General features: G+C 43.1%; 1 protein-coding gene across 2 annotated transcripts in view; it reads right to left on the reverse strand.

Moving 5' to 3' along the window:
- The window catches only part of LOC126295368 (uncharacterized), a 203166-nt gene that overhangs the window by 20338 nt on the left and 157721 nt on the right, over positions 1 to 25107 (reverse strand). For both annotated transcript variants that reach the window (XM_049987848.1, XM_049987849.1), the window contains exon 2: positions 7194 to 7307. In XM_049987848.1, coding sequence (XP_049843805.1) covers positions 7194 to 7307 — 114 coding nt within the window. The remainder of the gene's footprint in view (positions 1 to 7193; positions 7308 to 25107) is intronic.

Here is a 25107-nt window from a genome sequence, read left to right on the forward strand (position 1 = left end):
GACACCACAACCACGCAATGTCATGATACAAGTGGTCAGCCCAGTCTGGGGACACCAAAACCATGCCAAATCATGTTACAAGACGTCATCCCAGTCTGGGGACACCACAACCACGCAATGTCATGATACAAGTGGTCAGCCCAGTCTGGGGACACCAAAACCATGCCAAATCATGTTACAAGACGTCATCCCAGTCTGGGGACACCACAACCACGCAATGTCATGATACAAGTGGTCAGCCCAGTCTGGGGACACCAAAACCATGCCAAATCATGTTACAAGACGTCATCCCAGTCTGGGGACACCACAACCATGCAATGTCATGATACAAGTGGTCAGCCCAGTCTGGGGACACCAAAACCATGCCAAATCATGTTACAAGACCTCATCCCAGTCTGGCGACACCAACACTGCACCACGTCATCTTCCAACAGGACAGCCTAGTCTGGGGACACCAACACCACACTATGTCACATCACAAACGGTCAGCCATGTTTGCCGACAAGTTAAACTGGCACCAACAGCACACTGTGTCACATCACATGCGGTCAGGCGAAACTGGACTCTGTTCAAGTTCTGAGACTGGTGCCTCATTCCCTCACCACAAACGAATTCGATTATTTTCATTTATTTACTGATCTATTTATTTAATCTTCCAGTATGCTGAACATCGCCACTGTTTGTAATGTGGTAAATGTACATTTGTGTACAGTCCACTGAAGTTGCTGACAGGAATATTACCAGACAAGTTGTGGCAACAGCCCACTTTGGAAATTTGGCCATCAGGAATTTCATTGGTGAACGCATGTGTGGATGCATTTAAAATGCCTAAGGGCCTATATGATGTCCATGGGTGAACACCACATAATATTCTTACTGTTCGCTTCTGTGCAATCAATACTTTCTTGCCAAGTTACGAGTTGGCCCAGGAAATTATTCCCCAGGACATTATTGAGTAGAAATGTGCAAAATATGTCAGGAGATTGATTCCTTTGCTTCCAGTATTAAAAGTAACAACTGTACCCAAAGAGCAACACTAACTGATCTTAGTTGTTTGAGAAGCTCAGTAATATGCTTCTCCGATTCAAGTTTTCATGAGTATGTACACCCAAAAATTTGTAGCATTATACCCTATTTACTGACTTCTGCTCATGTGCTACATCAATGGTTGGTATGATCTTGCTTATTGTACAGAACTGAGTGTAGTGTGTGTGTGTGTGTGTGTGTGTGTGTGTGTGTGTGTTTTCTAATTTAAGGAGAGTCCTTTTTCAAAGAACCACTTAATAATTCTTTGGAAAACATTATTCACCATCTCTTCTTTTGTTTTCCCTGCAAGGGGATTTATTATGGTAGTAGGATCGTCTTCAGAGAGTACCAACCTCGCTTGTTGAATGTTGAGTGGGAAGTCATTAGATATAAACGAAATAGGTATGCACCAAAAATTGAACCCTGTGAGACTGCATTAGTGATTTATTTCCGCAGTCACTAACGTTTCCTACGTTTCCGACACTGTGTAACTTATTCAGCAAAACTTTTTGCATTCTGCTTGTTAAGTATGACTCAAACCATCAGTTCCATAAAAATTGAGTTTTTCTAAGAAAGTTAATCAAACACTTTGGAAAGATCACAGCGAGACCAACTGGCAAAATACTATTATTTAAGGCTTGTACTCTTTGACGAGTGAACGTATAAATAGCATTCTCACTCGATTAATCTTTCGGGAGGGAATCCCTTATTAAGTTGTAACAACTTTTTGGAATTCTGTTTGAAATTTCATCAGGCTCACACAACCTTTCCCTTTTCAGAAGTTTGATAATTGTTTGCTTTTAGTGAAGGATGATGGTGCTACTTCTAGTTCATCTGTTTTGTGGAATTACATTTTTTAATGTATTCTCTCGCTTCTTCAACTGAACCATTTAATCTTTCCTATATCTGCTGCTATGTATAGAAAGTCATCATTAAAAGTACTCGTAATTTGTAAATTAACAACCACAGTAATGTCACTTAGATTAACTGTTGTGAAGTGCTATGTCTAGAAACTCACCATTAAAAGTACTCGTAATTTGTGAATTATCAACCAGAGTAATGTCACTAATTGTTGTGAAGTTTTGTATACTGACTGGCTGTCCAGTCTCCTGTGTGACAACGTCCAAAATAGGAATTACTTATTTCTAAACAAACATATTTCTGGATATTTTAATGACTTTCCCTAAAATAATACAGTAATCTTTTTAGAAAGCAACTTTCACATACAGACACGAAATTTACTACGGAAAAAACGGAATTTGACATTAGCACCCTTTCTACATATACCTCACCCCATACTACACTACTGGCCATTAAAATTGTTACACCACGTAGATGGCGTGCTACAGACGCGAAATTTAACCGACAGGAAGAAGATGCTGTGATATGCAAATAATTAGATTTCCAGAGCATTCACACAAGGTTGGCGCCAGTGGCGACACCTACAACGTGCTGACGTGAGGAAAGTTTACAACCCATTTCTCATACACAAACGGCAGTTGACCGGCGTTGCCTGGTGAAACGTTGTTGTGATGCCTCGTGTAAGAAGGGAAAATGCGTACCATCACGTTTCCGACTTTGATAAAGGTCGGATTGTAGCCTATCGCGATTGCGGTTTATCGTATCGCGACATTGCTGCTCGCGTCGGTCGAGATCCAACGACTGTTAGCAGAATATGGAATCGGTGGGTTCAGGAGGGTAATATGGAACGCCGTGCTGGATCCCAACGGCCTCGTATCACTAGCAGTCGAGATGACAGGCATCTTACTCGCATGGCTGTAACGGATCGTGCAGCCACGTCTCGGTCCCTGAGTCAACAGATGGGGACGTTTGCGAGACAACAACCATCTGCACGAACAGTTCGACGACGTTTGCAGCAGCACGGACTATAAGCTCGGAGACTGTGGCTGTGGTTACCCTGCATCACACACAGGAGCGTCTGTGACGGTGTACTCGATGACGAACCTGGGTGCACGAATCATTTTAAGCATCAAGATGGTCGTATCCCTTTTTGGCGACATCGCGGTGAACGCACATTGGACACGTGTATTCGTCATCGCCATACTGGCGTATCACCCAGCGTGGTGGTATGGGGCGCCATCGGTTACACGTCTCGGTCACCTCTTGTTCGCAGTGGCGGCACTTTGAACAGTGGACGCTACATTTCAGATGTGTTACGACCCGTGGCTCTACCCTTCATTCGATCCCTGCGAAACCCTACGTTTCAGCAGGATAATGCACGACCGCATGTTGCAGGTTCTGTACAGGCCTTTCTGGATACAGAGAATGTTCGACTGCTGCCCTGGTCAGCACATTCTCCACATCTCTCATCAAATCAAAACGAGCAACTGGCTCGTCACAATACGCCAGTCACTACTCTCGATGAACTGTGGTATCGTGTTGAAGCGGCATGGGCAGCTGTACCTGTACACGCCATCCAAGCTCTGTTTGACTCAATGCCCAGTCGTATCAAGGCCGTTATTACGGCCAGAGGTGGTTGCTCTGGGTACTGATTTCTCGGGCTGTATGCACCCAATTTGCTTGAAAATGTAAGCACATGTCAGTTCTAGTATAATATATTTGACCAATGAATACCGGTTTATCATCTGCATTGCTTCTTGGTGTAGCAATTTTAATGGCCAGTAGTGTAGTATTCCCAGCACACTCTTGACACTGTGAAACTCGGTATACTGAATTCCCTAACGACTTCCAATATGGAATGCCCCACTCTTCTAGCTGCAACTACCATTCCGCGATCAAAGTCTGTTAACTCCCGACGTGCAGCCATAATCATTGCGGAAGCCTTTTCACATTAATCACCTGGGTACAAATGACAACTCTGCCGATGCCCTCCCCTTTTATGGGTTATGTTCGCCATACTACCGCCATATGTGCATATCGGTATCCCATGAATTTTATCGCCTCAGTGTACTAAGATACAGTTGTGCAACGGAGCTGATCCTCTTTGGTACACAATACGGATTAGAACACTGTTGCAGAAACAACAGATCAAAGATGCCAAATTTAAACAGGCGCAAAATCCCCAAGATGGGCGATCTTTTACAGAAGCTCGAAAATTAGCACGGGCTTCAATGCGAGACGCCTATAACAGTTTTCACAACGAAACTTTGTCTCGAAACCTGGCATAAAATCCAATGAGATTCTGGTCGTATGTGAAGTATGTTAGCGGCAAGAAACAATCAATGCCTTCTCTGCGCAGTAGTAATGGAGATACTATCGAAGGCAGTGCTCCTAAAGCCGAGTTGCTAAACACAGCCTTCCGAAATTCCTTCACGAAAAAAGACGAAGTAAACATTCCAGAATTCGAATCGACAACAGCTGCCAACATGAGTAACGTAGAATAAATATCCTCGGAGTAGTGAATCAAATCAAATCACTTAATAAAAGCAAGTCTTTTGCTCCAGACCGAATACCAATTAGGTTCGGAGTACGCTGATGCATTAGCTCCAAACTTAACAATCATATACAACTGTTCGCTCGACGAAAGATCCGTACCCAAAGACTGGAAAGTTGCACAGGTCACACCATTATTCAAGAAAGGTAGTAGGAGTAATCCACTAAATTACAGACGCATACCGTTAACGTCGACATGCAGCAGAATTTTAGAACATATATTGTGTTCGAATAACATGAATTACCTAGAAGAAATCGGTCTATTGACACACAGTCAATATGGGTTTAGAAGACATCGTTCTTGGGAAACACAACTAGCTGTTTATTCACATAAAGTGTTGAGCGCTATTGACAAGGGATTTCAGATCGATTCCGCATTTCTGGATTTCCGAAAGGCTTTTGGCACTGTACCACACAAGTGGCTCGCAGTGAAACTGCGTGCTTATGGAATATCGTCTCAGTTATGTGACCGGATCTGTCATTTCCTGTCAGAGAGGTCACAGTTCGTAGTAACTGACGGAAAGTCATCGAGTAAAACAGAAGTGATTTCAGGCGTTCCCCAAGGTAGTGTTATAGGCCCTTTGCTGTTCCTTATCTATATAAACGATTTGGGAGATAATCTGAGCAGCCGTCTTCGGTTGTTTGCAGATGACGCTTTCGTTTATAGACTAATAAAGTCATCAGAAGATCAAAACAAACTGCAAAACGATTTAGAATAAATATCGAAATCGTGCGAAAACCTTAAATAACGGAAAGTGTGAGGTCATCCACATGATTGCTATAAGGAACTTGTTAAACTTCGGTTACACGATAAATCAGTCAAATGGAAAAACTATAAATTCAATTAAATACCTATCAATCACAATAACGCACAACTTAAACTTCAAGGAACACACAGAAAATGTTGTGGGGAAGGCTAACCAAAGACTGCGTTTAACTGGCGGGAGATCGTAACAGACCTACTAAGGAGACCGTCTGCACTACGCTTGTCGGTCCTCTTTTAGAATACTGCTGCGCGATGTGGGATCCTTACCACATAGGACTGACGGAGTATATCGAAAAAGTTCAAAGAAAGGCAGCACGTTTTGTATTATCGCGAAATATGGGAGAGAGTGTCACAGAAACGATACAGGATTTAGGCTGGAAATCATTAAAAGAAAGGCGTTTTTCGTTGCGACGGTATCTTCTCACGAAGAGAGATCGTAACAGAGCTACTAAGGAGACCGTCTACACTACGCATGTCGGTCCTCTTTTAGAATACTGCTGCGCGATGTGGGATCCTTACCACATAGGACTGACGGAGTACATCGAAAAAGTTCAAAGAAAGGCAGCACGTTTTGTATTATCGCGAAATATGGGAGAGAGTGTCACAGAAACGATACAGGATTTAGGCTGGAAATCATTAAAAGAAAGGCGTTTTTCGTTGCGACGGTATCTTCTCACGAAGAGAGATCGTAACAGAGCTACTAAGGAGACCGTCTACACTACGCTTGTCGGTCCTCTTTTAGAATACTGCTGCGCGATGTGGGATCCTTACCACATAGGACTGACGGAGTACATCGAAAAAGTTCAAAGAAAGGCAGCACGTTTTGTATTATCGCGAAATATGGGAGAGAGTGTCACAGAAACGATACAGGATTTAGGCTGGAAATCATTAAAAGAAAGGCGTTTTTCGTTGCGACGGTATCTTCTCACGAAGAGAGATCGTAACAGAGCTACTAAGGAGACCGTCTACACTACGCTTGTCGGTCCTCTTTTAGAATACTGCTGCGCGATGTGGGATCCTTACCACATAGGACTGACGGAGTACATCGAAAAAGTTCAAAGAAAGGCAGCACGTTTTGTATTATCGCGAAATATGGGAGAGAGTGTCACAGAAACGATACAGGATTTCGGCTGGAAATCATTAAAAGAAAGGCGTTTTTCGTTGCGACGGTATCTTCTCACGAAGAGAGATCGTAACAGAGCTACTAAGGAGACCGTCTACACTACGCTTGTCGGTCCTCTTTTAGAATACTGCTGCGCGATGTGGGATCCTTACCACATAGGACTGACGGAGTACATCGAAAAAGTTCAAAGAAAGGCAGCACGTTTTGTATTATCGCGAAATATGGGAGAGAGTGTCACAGAAACGATACAGGATTTAGGCTGGAAATCATTAAAAGAAAGGCGTTTTTCGTTGCGACGGTATCTTCTCACGAAATTCCAATCTCCAGCTTTCTCCTCCGAATGCGAAAGGATTTTGTTGACAACGAGCTAGATAGGGAGGAACGATGACCAAGATAAAATAAGGCAAATCAGAGCTCGTACGGAAAGGTATAGGTGTTCATTCTTTCCGCGCGCTGTCCGAGATTGGAATAATAGAGAATTGTGAAGGTTGTTCCATGAATCCTCTGCCAGACACTTAAATGTGATTTGCAGAGTATCCATGTAGATGTAGATGTAGATGAACAGGCTTTTACAAATTGCTTAAGGAAGGAATGAAGACGTTCTGCAATGAGACAACGAGAAAAAAAGACCAACATGCACAGTGAAGAGACATCATTACTGGCCGATTATTAAGACGAGTCGTATTTGAAGAGATGGTCCAGAGAAAGAATGTTAGAGTACATAAAGACTGGTGGTTGATGTTTCGGTATCCAGCATTGAAATCAAGAGCATACCTGGCAAGCCATAGGAACGCGGAATTGTATCAAACCGACTCTGGCGTTCATGACCAAAATAAGACAAGCACAGCCGAGGCGGGTACGCACCTGCGATCTGTTATGGCGGTGCATGAATCCCAGCTCCATGGCATCTCCTCCTCCTCCCATGGTCATCATGGTGGCCACCGTCGAGAAGACGACGAACTTCCACAGCCGGCACCACTGCACACACAAGAAAAGCAAAAAGTTAAAACTGTATACGTCAGGCGGGAAATGGAGATATTCACCTTCGTCCACTGAGCAGAAACACTATGAAGGCTCTCACGTCTAGTTGTTTCACTCAATGGTGAATCTTGCAGGTTTTATGGTAGTGTTCCTTAAAACTTTCCCATTTGTGGCGTTTCATCCAGAACTGTACATGACACATTTGGAGATTGCTCCTGGTTGGTCCGAGTTTTGCCGACTGGCGGATATAGCATAAGAAAGGGATTGGTTACAAACAGTCTCGGTTGCAATTTTAGTTTCTTTACTTTTCAACGACGCGTTTCGCCTTATTTAGGCATCTTCAGGTTATCTAGATAGAAAACAGAACAAATACATCTATTTAAGAAGCGCGATCACGTTGTGCAGACTTGGATAACCTCTAAGCACGTATAAGCAGATCACCTACTGAAAATATAAACAGATCACCTATTGAAAGAGCAAATACCTTAATTTGGTATTTCTAAAGAATTCTTTAGTCAGTGTAGCCAAAGGGCATCGTCGAATGTATCAGGCCAACATCGCCTTCGTTAAACTCAGTAAAAACTTGAAATATAAAATAGTAAAATCGTTACCTTTGCTAGATGGACGCGAGAGGCACCAAGATTTGCGTAACCCGTTTCCGTTCACAGAAGCGAGTAACAGTAAGATCTTGGTGCCTCTCGCGTCCATATACAAAAGGTAATGATTATTTCAAGTTTTTACTGAGTTTAACGAAGGCGATGTTGGCCTGATACATTCGACGATGCCCTTTGTCCCTTTGTCTACACTGACTATAGGATTCTTAAGAAATACCAAATTAAGATATTTGCTCTTTGAATGTTTGATCCGTTTGTACATGCTTCAGCACTGAAAGACCTCAGTCGAAACAAAGCCCAGGGAGTAAACAACAATCCACTGACAGCCTTGGGAGAGCCAGTCCTGACAAAACTCTACCATCAGGTGAGCAAGATGTACAAGACAGGCGAAATACCCTCAGACTTCAAGAAGAATATAATTCCAATTCCAAAGAAAGCAGGTGTTGACAGATGTGAAAATTACGAACTATCAGTTTAATAAGTCACGGCTGCAAAATACTAACGCGAATTCTTTACAGACGAATGGTAAAACTGGTAGAAGCCGACCTCGGGAAAGATCAGTTTGGATTCCGTAGAAATATCGGAACACGTGAGGTTTGTAGCATTTGTAGACTTAGAGAAAGCTTTTGACAATGTTAACTGGAATACTCTCTTTCAAATTCTGAAGGTGTCAGGGGTAAAATACAGGAAGCGAAAAGTTATTTACAAATTGTACAGAAACCATATGACAGTTATAAGAGTCGAGGGACACGAAAGGGAAGTAGTGGTTGGAAAGGGAGTGAGACAGGGCTGTAGCCTCTCCCCGATGTTATTCAATCTGTATATTGAGCAAGCAGTGAAGGAAACAAAAGAAAAGTTCGGAGTAGGTATTAAAATCCACGGAGAAGAAATAAAAACTTTGAGGTTCGCCGATGACATTGTAATTCTGTCAGAGACAGCAAAGGACTTGGAAGAGCAGTTGAACAGAATGGTTAGTGTCTTGAAATGAGGATATAAGATGAACATCACCATATATATTGAGGCTACAGTGAAGATCCCTAGCTCTTTAAATAAGTGTCTCTTTTACTCAATGATGAGTTACCCCAGACTATGATGCCATACGAAAGCAGAGAATGAAAATAGGCGTGGTAAGCTAATTTACTGAGATGTATATCGCCAAAATTTGCAATGACCCTAATAGCATAAGTAGCTGAGCTCAAACGTTTCAGCAGATCGTCAGTGTGTTTTTTCCAGTTCAACCCCTCATCAATGCATACACCTAGAAATTTTGAATATTCTATCTGAGCTACCGATTTCTGATCGAAGTCTATATTTAATAATGGTGTCATTCCATTTACATATACATCTACATTTATACTACGCAAGCCACCCAACGGTGTGTGGCGGAGGGCACTTTACGTGCCACTGTCATTACCTCCCTCTCCTGTTCCAGTCGCGTACAGTTCGCGGGAAGAACGACTGCCGGAAAGCCTCCGTGCGCCCTGGAATCTCTCTGATTTTACACTCGTGATCTCCTCGGGAGGTATAAGTAGGGGGAAGCAATATATTCAATACCTCATCCAGAAACGCACCCTCTCGAAACCTGGACAGCGAGGTACACCGCGATGCAGAGCGCCTCTCTTGCAGAGTCTGCCACTTGAGTTTGCTAAACATCTTCGTAACGCTATCACGGCTACCAAATAAGCCTGTGACGAAATGCGCCGCTCTTCTTTGGATCTTCTCTATCTTCTCTGTCAACCCGATCTGGTACGGATCCCACACTGATGAGCAATACTCAAGTATAGGGCGAACGAGTGTTTTGTAAGCCACCTCCTTTGTTGATGGACTACATTTTCTAAGGACTCTCCCAATGAATCTCAACCTGGTACCCGCCATACCAACAATTAATTTATATGATCATTCCACTTTAGATCGTTCCGCACACATACTCCCAGATATTTTACAGAAGTAACTGCTACCAGTGTTTGTTCCGCTATCATACAATAAAGGATCCTTCTTTCTATGTATTCGCAATACATTACATTTGCCTATGTTAAGGGTCAGTTGCCACTCCCTGCACCAAATGCCTATCCGCTGCAGATCTTCCTGCATTTCGCTGCAATTTTCTAATGCTGCAACTTCTCTGTATACTACAGCATCATCCGCGAAAAGCCGCGTGGGACTTGCGACACTATCTACTAGGTCATTTATATATATTGTGAAAAGCAATGGTCCCATAACACTCCCCTGTGGCACGCCAGAGGTTACTTTAACGTCTGTAGACGTCTCTCCATTAATAACAACATGCTGTGTTCTGTTTGCTAAAAACTCTTCAATCCAGCCACGCAGCTGGTCTGATATTCCGTAGGCTCTTACTTTGTTTACTGTGTGCAACTGTATATAGTGTGTTTTGTCAAAGTTTAATGAGAGCCCATTTGCAGAGAACCACTTAATATTTCTGAAAAATATTGTTTACAATTTCATCAGTTAATTCTTGTCTGTTGGGTGTGATAGCTATTACAAACATGGTGTAAAATGTTCTCGCATTTTCGCCTGCATAACACTAGACTGAAACAGAAGGTGTTCACAATTTCCATCCCTGAGGGGTGGGTGGAGGTAAAGGGGAGGGAGAAGGAGGGGATGGTGACAGGAGTAACATCTGATCACCTTACTAGAAATCTGTGGTAAGGTCTTAGGGGACCAAACTACTGAGGTCATCAGTCCCTAAACTTACGCACTACATTATGTAACTTAAACTAACTTACGCTAAGGACGACACACCCGTGCCTGAGGGAGGAAGCTCCGACGAGGGCACCCGCGCGAACCGAGACAAGACGCCCAGACCGTGCGGCTAGCCCGCTCGGGTTGCTCACCTTATACCACTAACATTGCCAAATCCAAATTAGCATGTTGGTGGTGTCAAAATGCAGGATAAAATTAAGGAAAAAAAGAAGGCCAATCAGAGAGAGATTCTAAGGCAACGCACACATATTTTGCTCTCTCAATTAGAACTCAATACTTTATTACTATAGAAAATGAAACAACAAATGAGTACATACACCGGAGACGCCATCTTATTTCTATAGTTCATTCTCTATACACCACCTTCTGCCAAAACGTGATGGAGGCTCCATCTTTGTACCAAACGTAAATCAACACTTTATAGAAGCCGAAAATTGTGTGTATTACGAGGGTCACTCCAAAAGAAACGCACACTCTTTTTGTAAAAATACACTTTTCATTCTTCATCTGTGAAAGTTTTACAATGTGTAGATACATCCTTCCCGTTTGTTTTCAAACTTAGTTCAACCTGTTCCCGTGAGTGGCGCCGTCACAGCATGTCTTCAAGATGGCTCCTACACTTGACGTCCGTCAGAAGCAACGTGCTGTAGTAGAATTCCTGTGCTGTGAAAACGAGACAGTGCGAAACATCCACAAGAGGTTGAAAAAGGTGGACGGAGATGCTGCAGTATAGTTACTCGGTGGACAAGCAGGTTACGTGACGAAAGCAGGCACGGCAATATTGAGGATTGTCCTCGTACACCACACACTCCAGACAATGTGCAGAGAGTTAACGAACTGGTGACTGCTGACGGACGCATCACGGTGAGCGAATTGTCACGCTATGTTGGAATAGGGGAAGGAAGTGTTAGCAGAATGCTGAAAGTGTTGGCGTTAAAAAAGGTTTGTGCCAGGTAGGTTCCCAGGATGTTGGCAGTGGCTCACGTAGAAACAAGAAAAACGGTATGCAGCGAACTTTTGGAACAGTACCAGAATGGTGGAGATGAATTTCTTGGAAGAATTGTGACAGGTGATGAAACATGGCTCCATCATTTTCACCACAGACGAAGAGGCAATCAATGGAGTGGCATTCACCCAAGAAAAAAAATCGAAACCACACCTTCTGCTGGAAAAGTTATGGCTACGGTGTTTTTCGATTCCGAAGGACTCTTGCTTGTGAACATCGTGCCAAGTGGAACCATCATGAATTCTGACGCATATGAGACGACGCTCAAGAAACTTCCAGTTCGACAGAGTCGTGTTTGACCACATCGGCAAAAGCAGGATGTTTTGCTGTTGGGCGACAATGCACGGCCACATGTCAGTCAAAAAACCGTGGAAGCGATCACCAAACTCGGATGGACAACACTGAAACACCCGCCTTACAGTCGTGAACTGGCTCCATGTGACTGTCATCTCTTTGGGAAACTGAAAGACTCCCTTCGTGGAATAAAGTTTGAAGATGATAACTCCCTTGTGCACGCTGCCAAACAGTGGCTCCAACAGGTTCATCAAGAATTTTACCGTGCGGGTATACAGGCGCTGGTTCCGAGATGTCAGGGATGGAAATTATGTCGAGAAATGAAAATATTGTTTCTAAAGGATGTATCTACACAATGTAAAACTTTCAAACATGTACAATAAAGGATGGATTTTTTAAAAAAAAAAATAGCGTGCATTTCTTTTGGAGTGACACTCGTACTTGTCAAAGTCTGTAAAGGTTTGCTCAATAAGAGTACAAAAGACATGTGGCTCATTGATTGACACTACTGTTGTAACTTTCAGATGAAGTTACACTTGGTGCCAAATGTGGTACACAGATCGAATTATACTTGCAATATGACGGATCTGGGCTACATAATAAGGGTCTGTTTCATTTTTTATGGCAGTAAAACACTGGGCCGTGGCTGGTAGAGAAAAATATGGGCGCACTCTTTTAAAAGCTGTTTAACTAGCCTATTTCCAAGAAAGTGGCGTCGCTTAGGTGAGAAACAAGGATTGGGGATGGCAGAGGGCGAAAGGACCTCAGGGTAATATTTTACCCAGAATGCCTATTGCATACCTACTGACACCGATAATCCTTATCACAGAAATAACTTTATTGACAAAGATAGAAATTGTCCATCGATTCAGCAGAGCTACTGCCTATACAGGGTGTTACAAACTTTCAGGAAACATTCCTCACACACAAAGAAAGAAAATATCTTATGTGGACATGTGTCCAGAAACGCTTACTTTCCATGTTAGACCTCATTTTATTACTTCTCCTCAAATCATATTAATCATGGAATGGAAAGACACAGCAACAGAATGTACCAGCGTGACTTCAAACACTTTGTTACAGGAAGTGTTCAAAATGTCCTCCGTTAGTGAGGATACGTGCATCCACCCTCCGTCGCACGGAATCCCTGATTCGTTGATGGAGCCCTGGAGAATGGCGTATTGTATCACAGCCGTCCACAATACGAGCACGAAGAGTCTCTACATTTGGTACCGGGGTTGTGTAGACGAGAGGTTTCAAATGCTCCCATAAATGAAAGTCAAGAGGGTTGAGGTCAGGAGAGCGTGGAGGCCACGGAATTGGTCCGCCTCTACCAATCCATCGGTCACCGAATCTGTTGTCGAGAAGCGTACGAACACTTCGACAGAAATGTGCAGGAGCTCCATCGTGCATGAACCACATGTTGTGTCGTACTTGTAAAGGCAAATGTTGTACCAGCACAGGTAGACTATCCCGCTCGATTGAGCGCAGGTGGAAGAACATGGGGCCCAATCGAGACATCACCAACAATGCCTGCCCAAAGGTACACAGAAAATCTGTGTTGATGAAGTGATTGCACAATTGCGTGCGGATTCTCGTCAACCCACACATGTCGATTGTGAAAATTTACAATTTGATCACGTCGGAATGAAGCCTCATCTGTAAGGAGAATATTTGCACTGAAATGAGGATTGACACATTGTCGGATGAACCACTTGCAGAAGTGTACCCGTGGAGGCCAATCAGCTGCTGATAGTGCCTGCACACGCTGTACACGGTACGAAACAACTGGTTCTCCCGTAGCACTCTCCTTACAGTGACGTGGTCAACGTTACCTTGTACAGCAGCAACTTCTCTGACGCCGACATTAGGGTTATCGTCAACTGCACGAAGAATTGCCTCGTCCATTGCAGGTGTCCTCGTCGTTCTATGTCTTCCCCAGTCGCGAGTCATAGGCTGGAATGTTCCGTGCTCCATAAGACGCTGATCAATTGCTTCGAACGTCTTCCTGTCGGGACACCTCCGTTCTGGAAATCTGTCTCGATACGAACGTACCGCGCCACGGCTATTGCCCCGTGCTAATCCGTACATCAAATGGGCATCTGCCAACTCCGCGTTTGTAAACATTGCCCTGACTGCAAAACCACGTTCGTGACGAACACTAGCCGATGCTAGTACTGTAGAGCAATGAGTCGCATGTCAACACAAACACCTAAGTCAACATTACCTTCCGTCAATTAGGCCAACTGGCGGTGAATCGAGAAAGTACAGTACATACTGACGAAACTAAAATGAGATCTTTTCTTTATTTGTATGTGAGGAATGTTTCCTGAAAGTTTGGCAGTACCTTTTTGTAACATCCTGTATATCGATAAGTTTCAGTTAAAAACCAAAAATCCAGTTTAGCATGGAAATGGAAAATGGCAATGTAATATCCTTTTCGCATATTTTTGTTGGAGCCACACCGGTAGTAGGTTAGAGCATGAAAGTTACGCAAACATTGCACTGGATATTTGAATCAACTCCAACAGCCATCCACAACAGCAGAGGAGTGTCATTAAACGTCTCGCCAACAGAGCCAAAAGAATTTCCACACTAGAACACTTGTACACTGAATGAAAGCATCTGAAGTAGGCTTTCGACAAAAATGGATGTTCAGGAAAAGAAGTAAATATAGTTCCACGACCAAATAATAGTAGTCCGAAAGGCAAGAATAAAACACAACAATGGAGGAACACAGTTCCCTTCTCTGTTATTTAAAAAGTAGCTCACAAAATCGGGTAGATTTTACAGAAACATCAGACCAGTTTTCAGACCAACAAAGAAAATACGTCAACTACTTAGATCTATAAAGATAAACACCTTCGTCGATTGGCATGCCGGGTATATAAAATTCCGTGTATGTGTTAACTACCAGGAGATGCGCGAATACACGGCTGAAGGAACATGTATCTACATCTACATGACTACTCTACAATTCACATTTAAGTGCTTGGCAGAGGGTTCATCGATCCACAAACATACCATCTCTCTACCATTCCACTCCCTAACAGCGTGCGGGAAAAACGAACACCTAAACCTTTCTGTTCGAGCTCTCATTTCTCTTATTTTATTTTGATGATCATTCTTACCTATGTAGGTTGGGCTCAATAGAATATTTTCACATTCGGAAGAGAAAGTTAGTGACTGAAATTTCGTAAACAGACCTCGCCGCGACGAAAAACGTCTATGCTGTAATGACTTCCATCCCAACTCGCGTATCATATCTGCCACACTCTGTCCCCTATTACGTGATAATACAGAACGAGCTGCCCTTTTTTGCACCCTTTCGATGTCCTCCGTCAATCCCACCTGGTAAGGATCCCACACCGCGCAGCAATATTCTAACAGAGGACGAACGAGTGTAGAGTAAGCTGTCTCTTTAGTGGACTTGTTGCATCTTCTAAGTGTCCTGCCAATGAAACGCAACCTTTGGCTCGCCTTCCCCACAATATTATCTATGTGGTCTTTCCAACTGAAGTTGTTCGTAATTTTAACACCCAGGTACTTAGTTGAATTGACAGCCTTGAGAATTGTACTATTTATCGAGTAATCGAATTCCAACGGATTTCTTTTGCAACTCGTGTGGATCACCTCACACTTTTCGTTATTTAGCGTCAACTGCCACCTGCCACACCGCACGGCAATCTTTTCTAAATCGGTTTGCAACTGATACTGGTCTTCGGATGACCTTACTAGACCGTAAATTACAGCATCATCTGCGAACAACCTAAGAGAACTGCTCAGATTGTCACCCAGGTCATTTATATAGATCAGGAACAGCAGAGGTCCCAGGACGATTCCCTAGGGAACACCTGATATCACTTCAGTTTTACTCGATGATTTGCCGTCTATTACTACGAACTGCGACCTTCCCGACGTCCGCCATCTCAAGTAGCTCAAAACATTAGGTTCATTGCACTCATACCTCCTTCGTTCAATGCAATCATACCGCACCTATTATCATTGTCAAAAGTACGATCAAGAGTAAAAGTACGATCAAAAGTAGTTGAACGGAATGGATAGTCTCTTGAAAGGAGGATATAAGATGAACATCAACAAAAGCAAAACGAGGATAATGGAATGTAGTCAAATTAAGTCGGGTGATGCTGAGGGTATTCGATTAGGAAATGAGACTCTTAAAGTAGTAAAGGAGTTTCGCTATTTGGGGAGCAAAATAACTGACGATGGTCGAAGTAGAGAGGATATAAAACGTAGACTGGCAATGGGAAGGAAAGCGTTTCTGAAGAAGAGAAATTTGTTGACGTCGAGTATAGATTTGAGTGTCAGGAAGTCGTTTCTGAAGCTATTTGTATGGAGTGTAGCCATGTATGGAAGTGAAACGTGGGCGATAAGTAGTTTGGACAAGGAGAGAATAGAAGCTTTCGAAATGTGGTGCGACAAAAGAATGCTGAAGATTGGATGGGTAGATTACATAAGTAATGAGGAGGTGTCGAATAGCATTAGGGAGAAGAGAAGTTTGTGGCACAACTTCACAAGAAGAAGGGATCGGTTGGTAGGACATGTTCTGAGGCATCAAGGGATCACCAATTTAGTACTGGAGGGCAGCGTGGAGGGTAAAAATAGTAGAGGGAGACCAAGAGATGAATACACTAGGCAGATTCAGAAGGATGTAGACTGCAGTAGGTACTGGGAGATGAAGAAGCTTGCACAGGATAGAGTAGCATGGAGAGCTGCATCAAACCACTCTCAGGACTGAAGACCACAACAACAATAAAAACAACAGCGGTCATTTGTGAAATTTGTAACTGGATTGAGGACTTTTGGGTAGGGACGACACAGCATGTTGTCTTGTATGGAGAGTCGGCGGCAGATGTAGAAGTGAGATCAGGTGTGCCTCAGGGCTGTGTGTTGGACCTTTGCTGTTCATGTTGTCTATTAATGACCTTTCAGACAATGTTAATAGTAAAATCAGGCTTTTTGCAGATGATGCAGTCACTGTTGGAATCAACCAACTCATACAAATAACTGGGTGCAACACTTTATAAGGGTATGAAGTAGAAGTGGAATGGCCACATAGGTTCAGTCATGTGTAAAGCAGGCGGTAGACTTCGGTTTATTGGTTGAATACTGGGGAAGTGCTGTCAGTCTACAAAAGAGATCGTTTACAAATCACTAGGGCGACCCATCGTAGAATGTTGCTCAATTATATGGGACCCGTACTAGACAGGACTCCGATGAATTTTGCCCAGCACACAGACCATACATACAGCTGTGTGAAACTCTAGAATTTTCCAAATCTATTAAAAACTGTGGTAAAAACGGAGATAATTAATTATAATTATAAAACTTGAGCTATTTCTAAACATAAAGTTTAAGTAACAGCTCATTCATTTTTTCATAAATTAAATAATTTCTAGAGTTTTATACACATGCAAGTATGGTTTTGTATGCTGTGCAAAACTCATCGAAGAATCTCTCTTACTCATGAAGAAAAGTGTACCTATAGCAACAAATGCAGCCAACAGCAAGTGGAAAACCGATGAAATTTCACATGTAAAAAGAAAATATTTTTTTATGTTTTTGAGCTCCCACTGCAATTAGTGGCAATCCTGAATCCTTCCTGGTCATGCTGCAAAGTTTTATGAATTTATTTGTAAAAGTGTAGACAGTGGAAATTAAAATGTCCTGTGGTGCCTCTCCTGTTCGACATCGGCCTGTTTGACGTCCATCCCCCCCCCCCCCCCCCTTAAGAAGAGTCCACAACAGAAAGCCTGACCACGAAAGCCCCCAGTACTTCTACCGAAATGGAAAAAAAATAAAAAAATAAAAAAAAAACAGGAAAGGAAGTTAAATGGAAGTTACTTTTTTTAAAAAATCATTTTATTTTTATTTATTTTTAACGTTATCCTCCTATTACGAGTATACAAAGACAAAGCAGAAGTCGACATATATGCTGATTTACCAAAGTCTTTATTAGCTAGTTCGGCCATATGATAGGTACGAAATACAATAATGTCTCTGTCAACGAAACTTTCAAGTCCACCAACATTTGGTACTCCAGAACCACCACGAACAATGGCTACAGTGAACCATCCGTTACCATGACCAAACGAATCATTAATATCTCAACTAAAATTAAGTCGGCAACCACAAAGGCACGTCCTCGCAAACGCTGTAGATCACCTTCGACATCAGCGGGAAAGAAAATCCCGCGTACTGCCGACATATCAGTTGATCATCGATGCATGTCTTCTCGAAAGTGTGTGTGAATAAGCGTGCAGGGGATCCAATCTGTAGAATGGAAGAAGGGTCACATGTCAGCCGCCCTTTGCACGGGTGATCCAGCTGAGAGGGGAGTCGTTGAAAGCGCTCCGGAGAAAGCTCGAGAAATATTGTTGGTACTTTGGGTTCTTTACGACTGCACAATGCCTGCCGTTAAGGGACAGCCAGAAATCGAAGGCCGATTTGTCACCGCCACGAAACAGGCATTGGGCTGCGTGCCTTCTAAAGCAAGTGCCGCGGAGATTAGTCCACGTCCGGGAAGAGAATCATTTTTGGGGTGATGCTGTCAGGAGTTGCACCACTTAACGATTATGAACTCTAATGTCTAACGCCTACACACATGTACATCAGTTCCGTAATAGACCCGTAAAACTTCTCTTGCTATATTTTTTTCGGAGTTGCCAGAGCAGTAGGGTAAAGGGAGATATTTTCGTGGTGTAAGTAATTTCGTGATAATTGTTTTCTTGTGTGCAGGAGAAGGCTGGCCCGTGTTGTGGTACTTCGTGCTTCACGCCAGGTGGCGCCACCATGCTTAAAGTCAACAATACAAAACTTTTTCTCATTCTTCGCGCCATTCCGTAAAATGGTGGTTATTGCATTGTCTGTGTATTTTTGATACAGCTTGGAAACTATTGAAGAAAAGCGATTTATTTTACGATATGTTATAGTCAATGATACCGTGAACGTAAAATCCATTGCAATTACTCGTCCGGCGTTAAGTTAACACGTGATAATGCTTAAAGGGAGCAGTGAATTTCTAGCAAATTCCACTCAACAGAAGGGTGTCTTTGCATGCACTCTCATTTTGAGCACTTGTATGAATTGTAATCGAGGTATCACCTTAGTGTACTAAAGCAAAGTTACTGCTTATAGTGTGTGTTACGTATGTATTTCTAAATTTATGTTTTGACCTATCGCGAAATTACCCACCTACATTTGCATTATCACGAAAGTACTTACCTACATCTAGTGCAGGTCACATACAAGATGCCAAGGGATCGTTCAAAATACCGCAGGTATACTATTCAACAACTTCTAGCCGCTGCTGAATTAGTGAAGGTTAATAATGTCTCTACAGGGTAGTCCACTGATAGGGACCGGGCCAAATATCTCACGAGATAAGCATCAAACGAAAAAACTACAATGAGCGAAACTCGTCTAGCTTGAAGGGGCAAACCAGATGGCGCTATGGTTGGCCCACTAGATGGCGCTGCCATAGGTCAAACGGATATCAACTGCATTTTTAAAAAATAGGAACCCCCATTTTTATTACATATTCGTGTAGTACGTAAAGAAATATGAATGTTTTAGTTGAACCACTTTTTTCGCTTTGTGATATATGGCGCTGTAATAGTCACAAACGTGTAAGTACGTGGTATCACGTAACATTCCGCCAGTGCGGACGGTATTTGCTTCGTGATACATTACCCGTGTTAAAATGGACCCTTTACCAATTGCGGAAAAGGTAGATATCGTGTTGATGTATGGCTATTGTGATCAAAATGGCCAACGGGCGTGTGCTATGTATGCTGCTCGGTATCCTGGACGACATCATCCAAGTGTCCGGACCGTTCGCCAGATAGTTAAGTTATTTAAGGAAAGAGGAAGTGTTCAGTCACATGTGAAACGTCAACCACGACCTGCAACAAATGATGATGCCCAAGTAGGTGTTTTAGCTGATTGTCGCAGCTAATCCGCACATCAGTAGCAGACAAATTGCGCGAGAATCGGGAATCTCAAAAACATCGATGTCGAGAATGATACATCAACATCGATTGCACCCATACCGTATTTATATACACCAGGAATTGCATCGCGACGACTTTGGACGTCGTGTACAGTTCTGCCATTGGCAAAAACAGAAATTACGGGACGATGACAGATTTTTTGCACGCGTTCTATTTAGCGACGAAGCGTCATTCACCAACAGCGGTAACGTAAACCGGCATAATATGCACTATTGGGCAACGGAAAATCCACGATGGCTGCGACAAGTGGAACATCAGCGACCTTGGCGGGTTAATGTATGTTGCGGCATTACATGAGGAAGGATAATTGCCCCCCATTTTATCGATGGCAATCTAAATGGTGCAATGTATGCTGGATTTCCTACGTAATGTGCTACAGATGATACTGCAAGATGTTTCACTGCATGACAGAATGGCGATGTACTTCCAACATGATGGATGTCCGGCACATAGCTCGCGTGCGGTTGAAGCGGTATTGAATAGCATATTTCGTGACAGATGAATCGGTCGTCGAAGCACCATACTGTGGCCCGCACGTTCACCGGATCTGAAGTCCCCGGATTTCTTCCTGTGGGGAAAGTTGAAGGATATTTGCTATCGTGATCCACCGACAAAGCCTGACAACATGCGTCAGCGCATTGTCAATGAATGTGCGAACATTACGGAAGGCGAACTACTCGCTGTTGAGAAGAATGTCGATACACGTATTGCCAAATGCATTGAGGTTGACGGACATCATTTTGAGCATTTGTTGCATTAATGTGGTATTTACAGGTAATCACGCTGTAACAGCATGCGATCTCGGAAATGATAAGTTCACAAAAGTACATGTATCACATTGGAACAACCGAAATAAAATGTTCAAACGTACCTACGTTCTGTATTTTAATTTAAAAAACCTACCTGTGGCAAACTGTTCGTCTAAAATTGTGAGCCATATGTTTGTGACTATTACAGAGCCATGTATCACAAAGCGAAAACAGTGGTCCATCCAAAACATTCATATTTCTTTACGTACTACACGAATATGTGATAAAAAATGGAGGTTCTTATTTAAAAAAAAAAACGCAGTTGATATCCGTTTGACGTACGGCAGCGCTATCTAGCGGGCCAACCATAGCGGCATCTTGTTTCCCCCTTCAAGCTAGACAAGTTTCTTTCTTTGAAGTTTTTTCGTTTGACGCTTATTTCGTGAGATATTTGGCCCGGTCACGATCAATCGAGCACCCTGTATACCAAGCTTCAAAGCAAATGGACGTTCCGTGAAGCATATTAAAAGACTACCTCAACAGAAATGTGAAAGACAGTCCTAAATTAGAAAGGCCATTTGCTCCAACGCCAGAAGTTGAGACAGAACTATGCAACTACATTAAGAATTGGGTTTGTGGTTGACAGTTATGATGGTGAGAAAAGTGGCATACGAATTAACGCAACGAGCTGGCCGTGGAAATTTCTTAACTCCGTGAAAGGAAGTGCCAGCAAGCGGTGTTGGTTGACCTACAAGACGACGCACAGTCTTGCTACGATTGCATTCACAGCAGTTCGATGGAGCCATGTGCTCAAGTATGACAGTCTTCCAGTTCATCAGTAAAACCCTCTCCGAAAGAGTGGATTATCAGTGATTTGTTTTTAGAATGGTTCAATTTTTTTGCGGTTGCCATCCTGATCGTCCTGTCATCCTCCAGATGGATTCTCACACATTCCAGATTAACCCAAATGTCACAGCAGTGACTAATGCCAATCAGATTTTCTTGTCCCCATTCCCCGCCCACACACCACATCTGCTGCAGCCACTTTATGTGGGGTGTGTGTAAATCACGGAAGGCTCACGAGGCCAAAAGACTGGACCAGTACATGAAAGGAAATCGGGCTGATAAGCCAAACAGGAGCAACTTTCACACAATTTTAAATTCAGTATTAATTCAGAGTTCTTGGGAGAGGAATATCCAAAACGCCTTCAGAAAAGCTGGAATTTACCCCTTCATCAGAAATACTATTTCTGGAGAGGCTGTCACTCCTTCACAGATAACAAATAAGCCTGTTCAACCCACACAAAGTAGCCCCTTGGCACAAGACATGGAAAATGATCTGTTGACACTGCCAACAGCTGCGATAAAATCCAACAGGCCTACTGTGAATCAGAAGAGAATAAAAAAAGATTCGGGAGTAAAGTGTCTCAATAAACAACGACAATTAAAAGCCTCTACATCGAAATCACAGGTCACAAAAACCACACCCAAAAAAGTCAAGACAGAAAATGATTGGCTTTGTGGTACATGTCATAAATCTTGTTCAAGTGATGTTCACAAGAAGAATGGAGCTAAATGGATCCCCTGCTCCTTTTGCTTAACACCATAACGTGTGCTCTGCCTGTATTCGGTGCAGAGGAAGACGTTTGTATGTGCGACAACTGTTCAAGTATTCAGATATCGTAAGCAACAATCCTTAGCAGTACGTTATAACAATAATGAAGAATATTTTCACCTGCATGGCCATTCGTATTCTTAGTTTGTAAAAAAATGAAGTAATCCAATAAATTTGTTGTGAAATTACCGTAACAACGATTTATCGCGAGGTAAGATTTCAACACTACTGGCCATTAAAATTGCTACACCAAGAAGAAATGCAGATGATAAACGGGTATTCATTGGACAAATACATTATACTAGAACTGACATGTGATTACATTTTCACGCAATTTGGGTGCACAGATCCTGAGAAATCAGTACCCAGAACAACCACCTCTGGCCGTAATAACGGCCTCGATACGCCTGGGCATTGAGTCAAACAGAGCTTGGATGGCGTGCACAGGTACAGCTGCCCATGCAGCTTCAACACGATACCACAGTTCATCAAGACTGGTGAATGGCGTATTGTGACGAGCCAGTTGCTCGGCCACCATTCACCAGACGTTTTCGATTGATGAGAGATGTGGAGAATGTGCTGGCCAGGGCAGCAGTCGAACATTCTCTGTATCCAGAAAGGCCCGTACAGGATCTGCGACATGCGATCGTGCATTATCCTGCTGAAATGTACGGTTTCGCAGGGATCGAATGAAGGGTAGAGCCACGAGTCGTAACACATTTGAAATGTAACGTCCACTGTTGAAAGTGCCGTCATTGCAAACAAGAGGTGAGCGAGACGTGTAACCGATGGCACCCCATATCATCACTCCAGACGATACGCCTGTATGGCGATGACGAATACACGCTTCCGATGTGCGTTCACCGCGATGTCGCCAAACACGGATGCGACAATCGTGATGCTGTAAACAGAACCTGGATCCAACCGAAAAAATGACGTTTTGCCATTCGTGCACCCAGGTTCATCGTCGAGTACACCATCGCAGGCGCTCCTGTCTGTGATGCAGCGTCAAGGGTAACCGCAGCCTGTCATCTCGACTGCTAGTGATACGAGGCTGTTAGGATCCAGCACGGCGTTCCGTATTACCCTCCTGAACCCGCCGATTCCATATTCCGCTAACAGTCATTGGATTTCGACCAACGCGAGCAGCATTGTCGCGATACCATAAACCGCAGTCGCGATAGACTACAATCCGACCTTTACCAAAGTCAGAAACGTGATGGTACGCATTTCTCCTCCTTACACGAGGCATCACAACAACGTTTCACCTGGCAACGCCGGTCAAGTGCTGTTTGTGTATGAGAAATAGGTTGGTAACTTTCCTCATATCAGCACGTTGTAGGTGTCGCCACCGGCGCCAACCTTGTGTGAATGCTCTGAAAAGCTAATCATTTTCATATAACAACATCTTCTTCCTGTCGGTTAAATTTCGCGTCTGTAGCACGTCATCTTCGTGGTGTAGCAGGTTTAATGGCCAATAGTGTATTATCACAAAATTACCTACCTATCTCCCGAAATTACATACTTCTTATCGTTTGGAAGATGCTGTGAAGTAGCACTTTTTAATAACAAATACAGTCCAAAACTGATGTATTATGTCCGATTCCTAATAGGTAACTTTTTATAAAAGATTAATTTCATAAACATCAGAAGTATCTAGCAAAATATCAAATTTATCACGAGTATATCTCCCTTTCGCTTACACCTTAGTACTTGCACATTGTTTTGTTTTAATGTCCTACCAAATGTGTACAACGTTCGAAGCAAATCTGTGATCCGAGATCGCGACCTTCCCCTGTCAGCTCGACAGCGGACAGACGACGCAAACAGGTGAGTGCGCGAAGGCGCATCACGTACTGCTACGTAAAAAGCGACAACTGACGGTGGTGTAGGAGCTCTCCGTTCGAAACGTGCTACGCATCACACTCTTCCTGTACGTTCTCAACAGCGGCTCGCCTTTGAGCAAGCAGACTCTAAAACGCTCTCCCGGAGCTGGTTTGTAACCCCACAATCCACTCCCGCGGTCATACGAGAGTGAGTCAGATCAAAACCCTAAATTTTACAAAAAAATATATTATTTATTGTGCAGAAGTGGTACAATGCTGTATCACTTTTCAACATAATTTCCCCCGCGCTCAATGGAAGTAGAAGCATTCTGTGTCGCAAAGACAGGTGCGGTCAAATGCGAGGGATACGCTCATTGTGTTCTTCGATTTTAACGGTATAGTATACCACGGGTTCTTGTCACACCGTCAAGGGATCAGTAAGAAGTACTGCTCAGAAACTCAATGCCGTTTGCGTGAAGCAATCAGAAGAAAAAGCCCGGATTTGTGGCGAAACAATTCATGGCTTCTGCAGAACGATAACACACCTACTGACATTTCGTTGCTTGTACGTGATGTTTCTGCCGAAAACAATTCTTTAATGATGCTCCAGCCTCCATATTCGCAAGACATCGTCCCATGTGAATTCTCTCCTCCCATAAACAACGAAAATATTAAAGACCCACCATTTTACAAGGGTACATAACATTAAAAACTTACCACCGAGAGAGTTACAAATTATATGAGAGATGAAGTTCCGGATGTGTTTCGGTATAATAAAAGTGCTGGCCTCTAATGGGGACCGTTTTGAAGTGGGTAACACTGAGGTAGTCGAATAAATAAAGCTTTTTTTAAAAAAAAAACACCGATATTTCCCTTATCTATCCGACACACCTCGTTCACACCTCGTTCAAAAAAAAAAAAAAAAAAGTAAAATGGCTC

The sequence above is a fragment of the Schistocerca gregaria genome, chromosome 11 (genome assembly GCF_023897955.1).
Source record: "Schistocerca gregaria isolate iqSchGreg1 chromosome 11, iqSchGreg1.2, whole genome shotgun sequence".
In the NCBI taxonomy this organism is placed as follows: domain Eukaryota; kingdom Metazoa; phylum Arthropoda; class Insecta; order Orthoptera; family Acrididae; genus Schistocerca; species Schistocerca gregaria.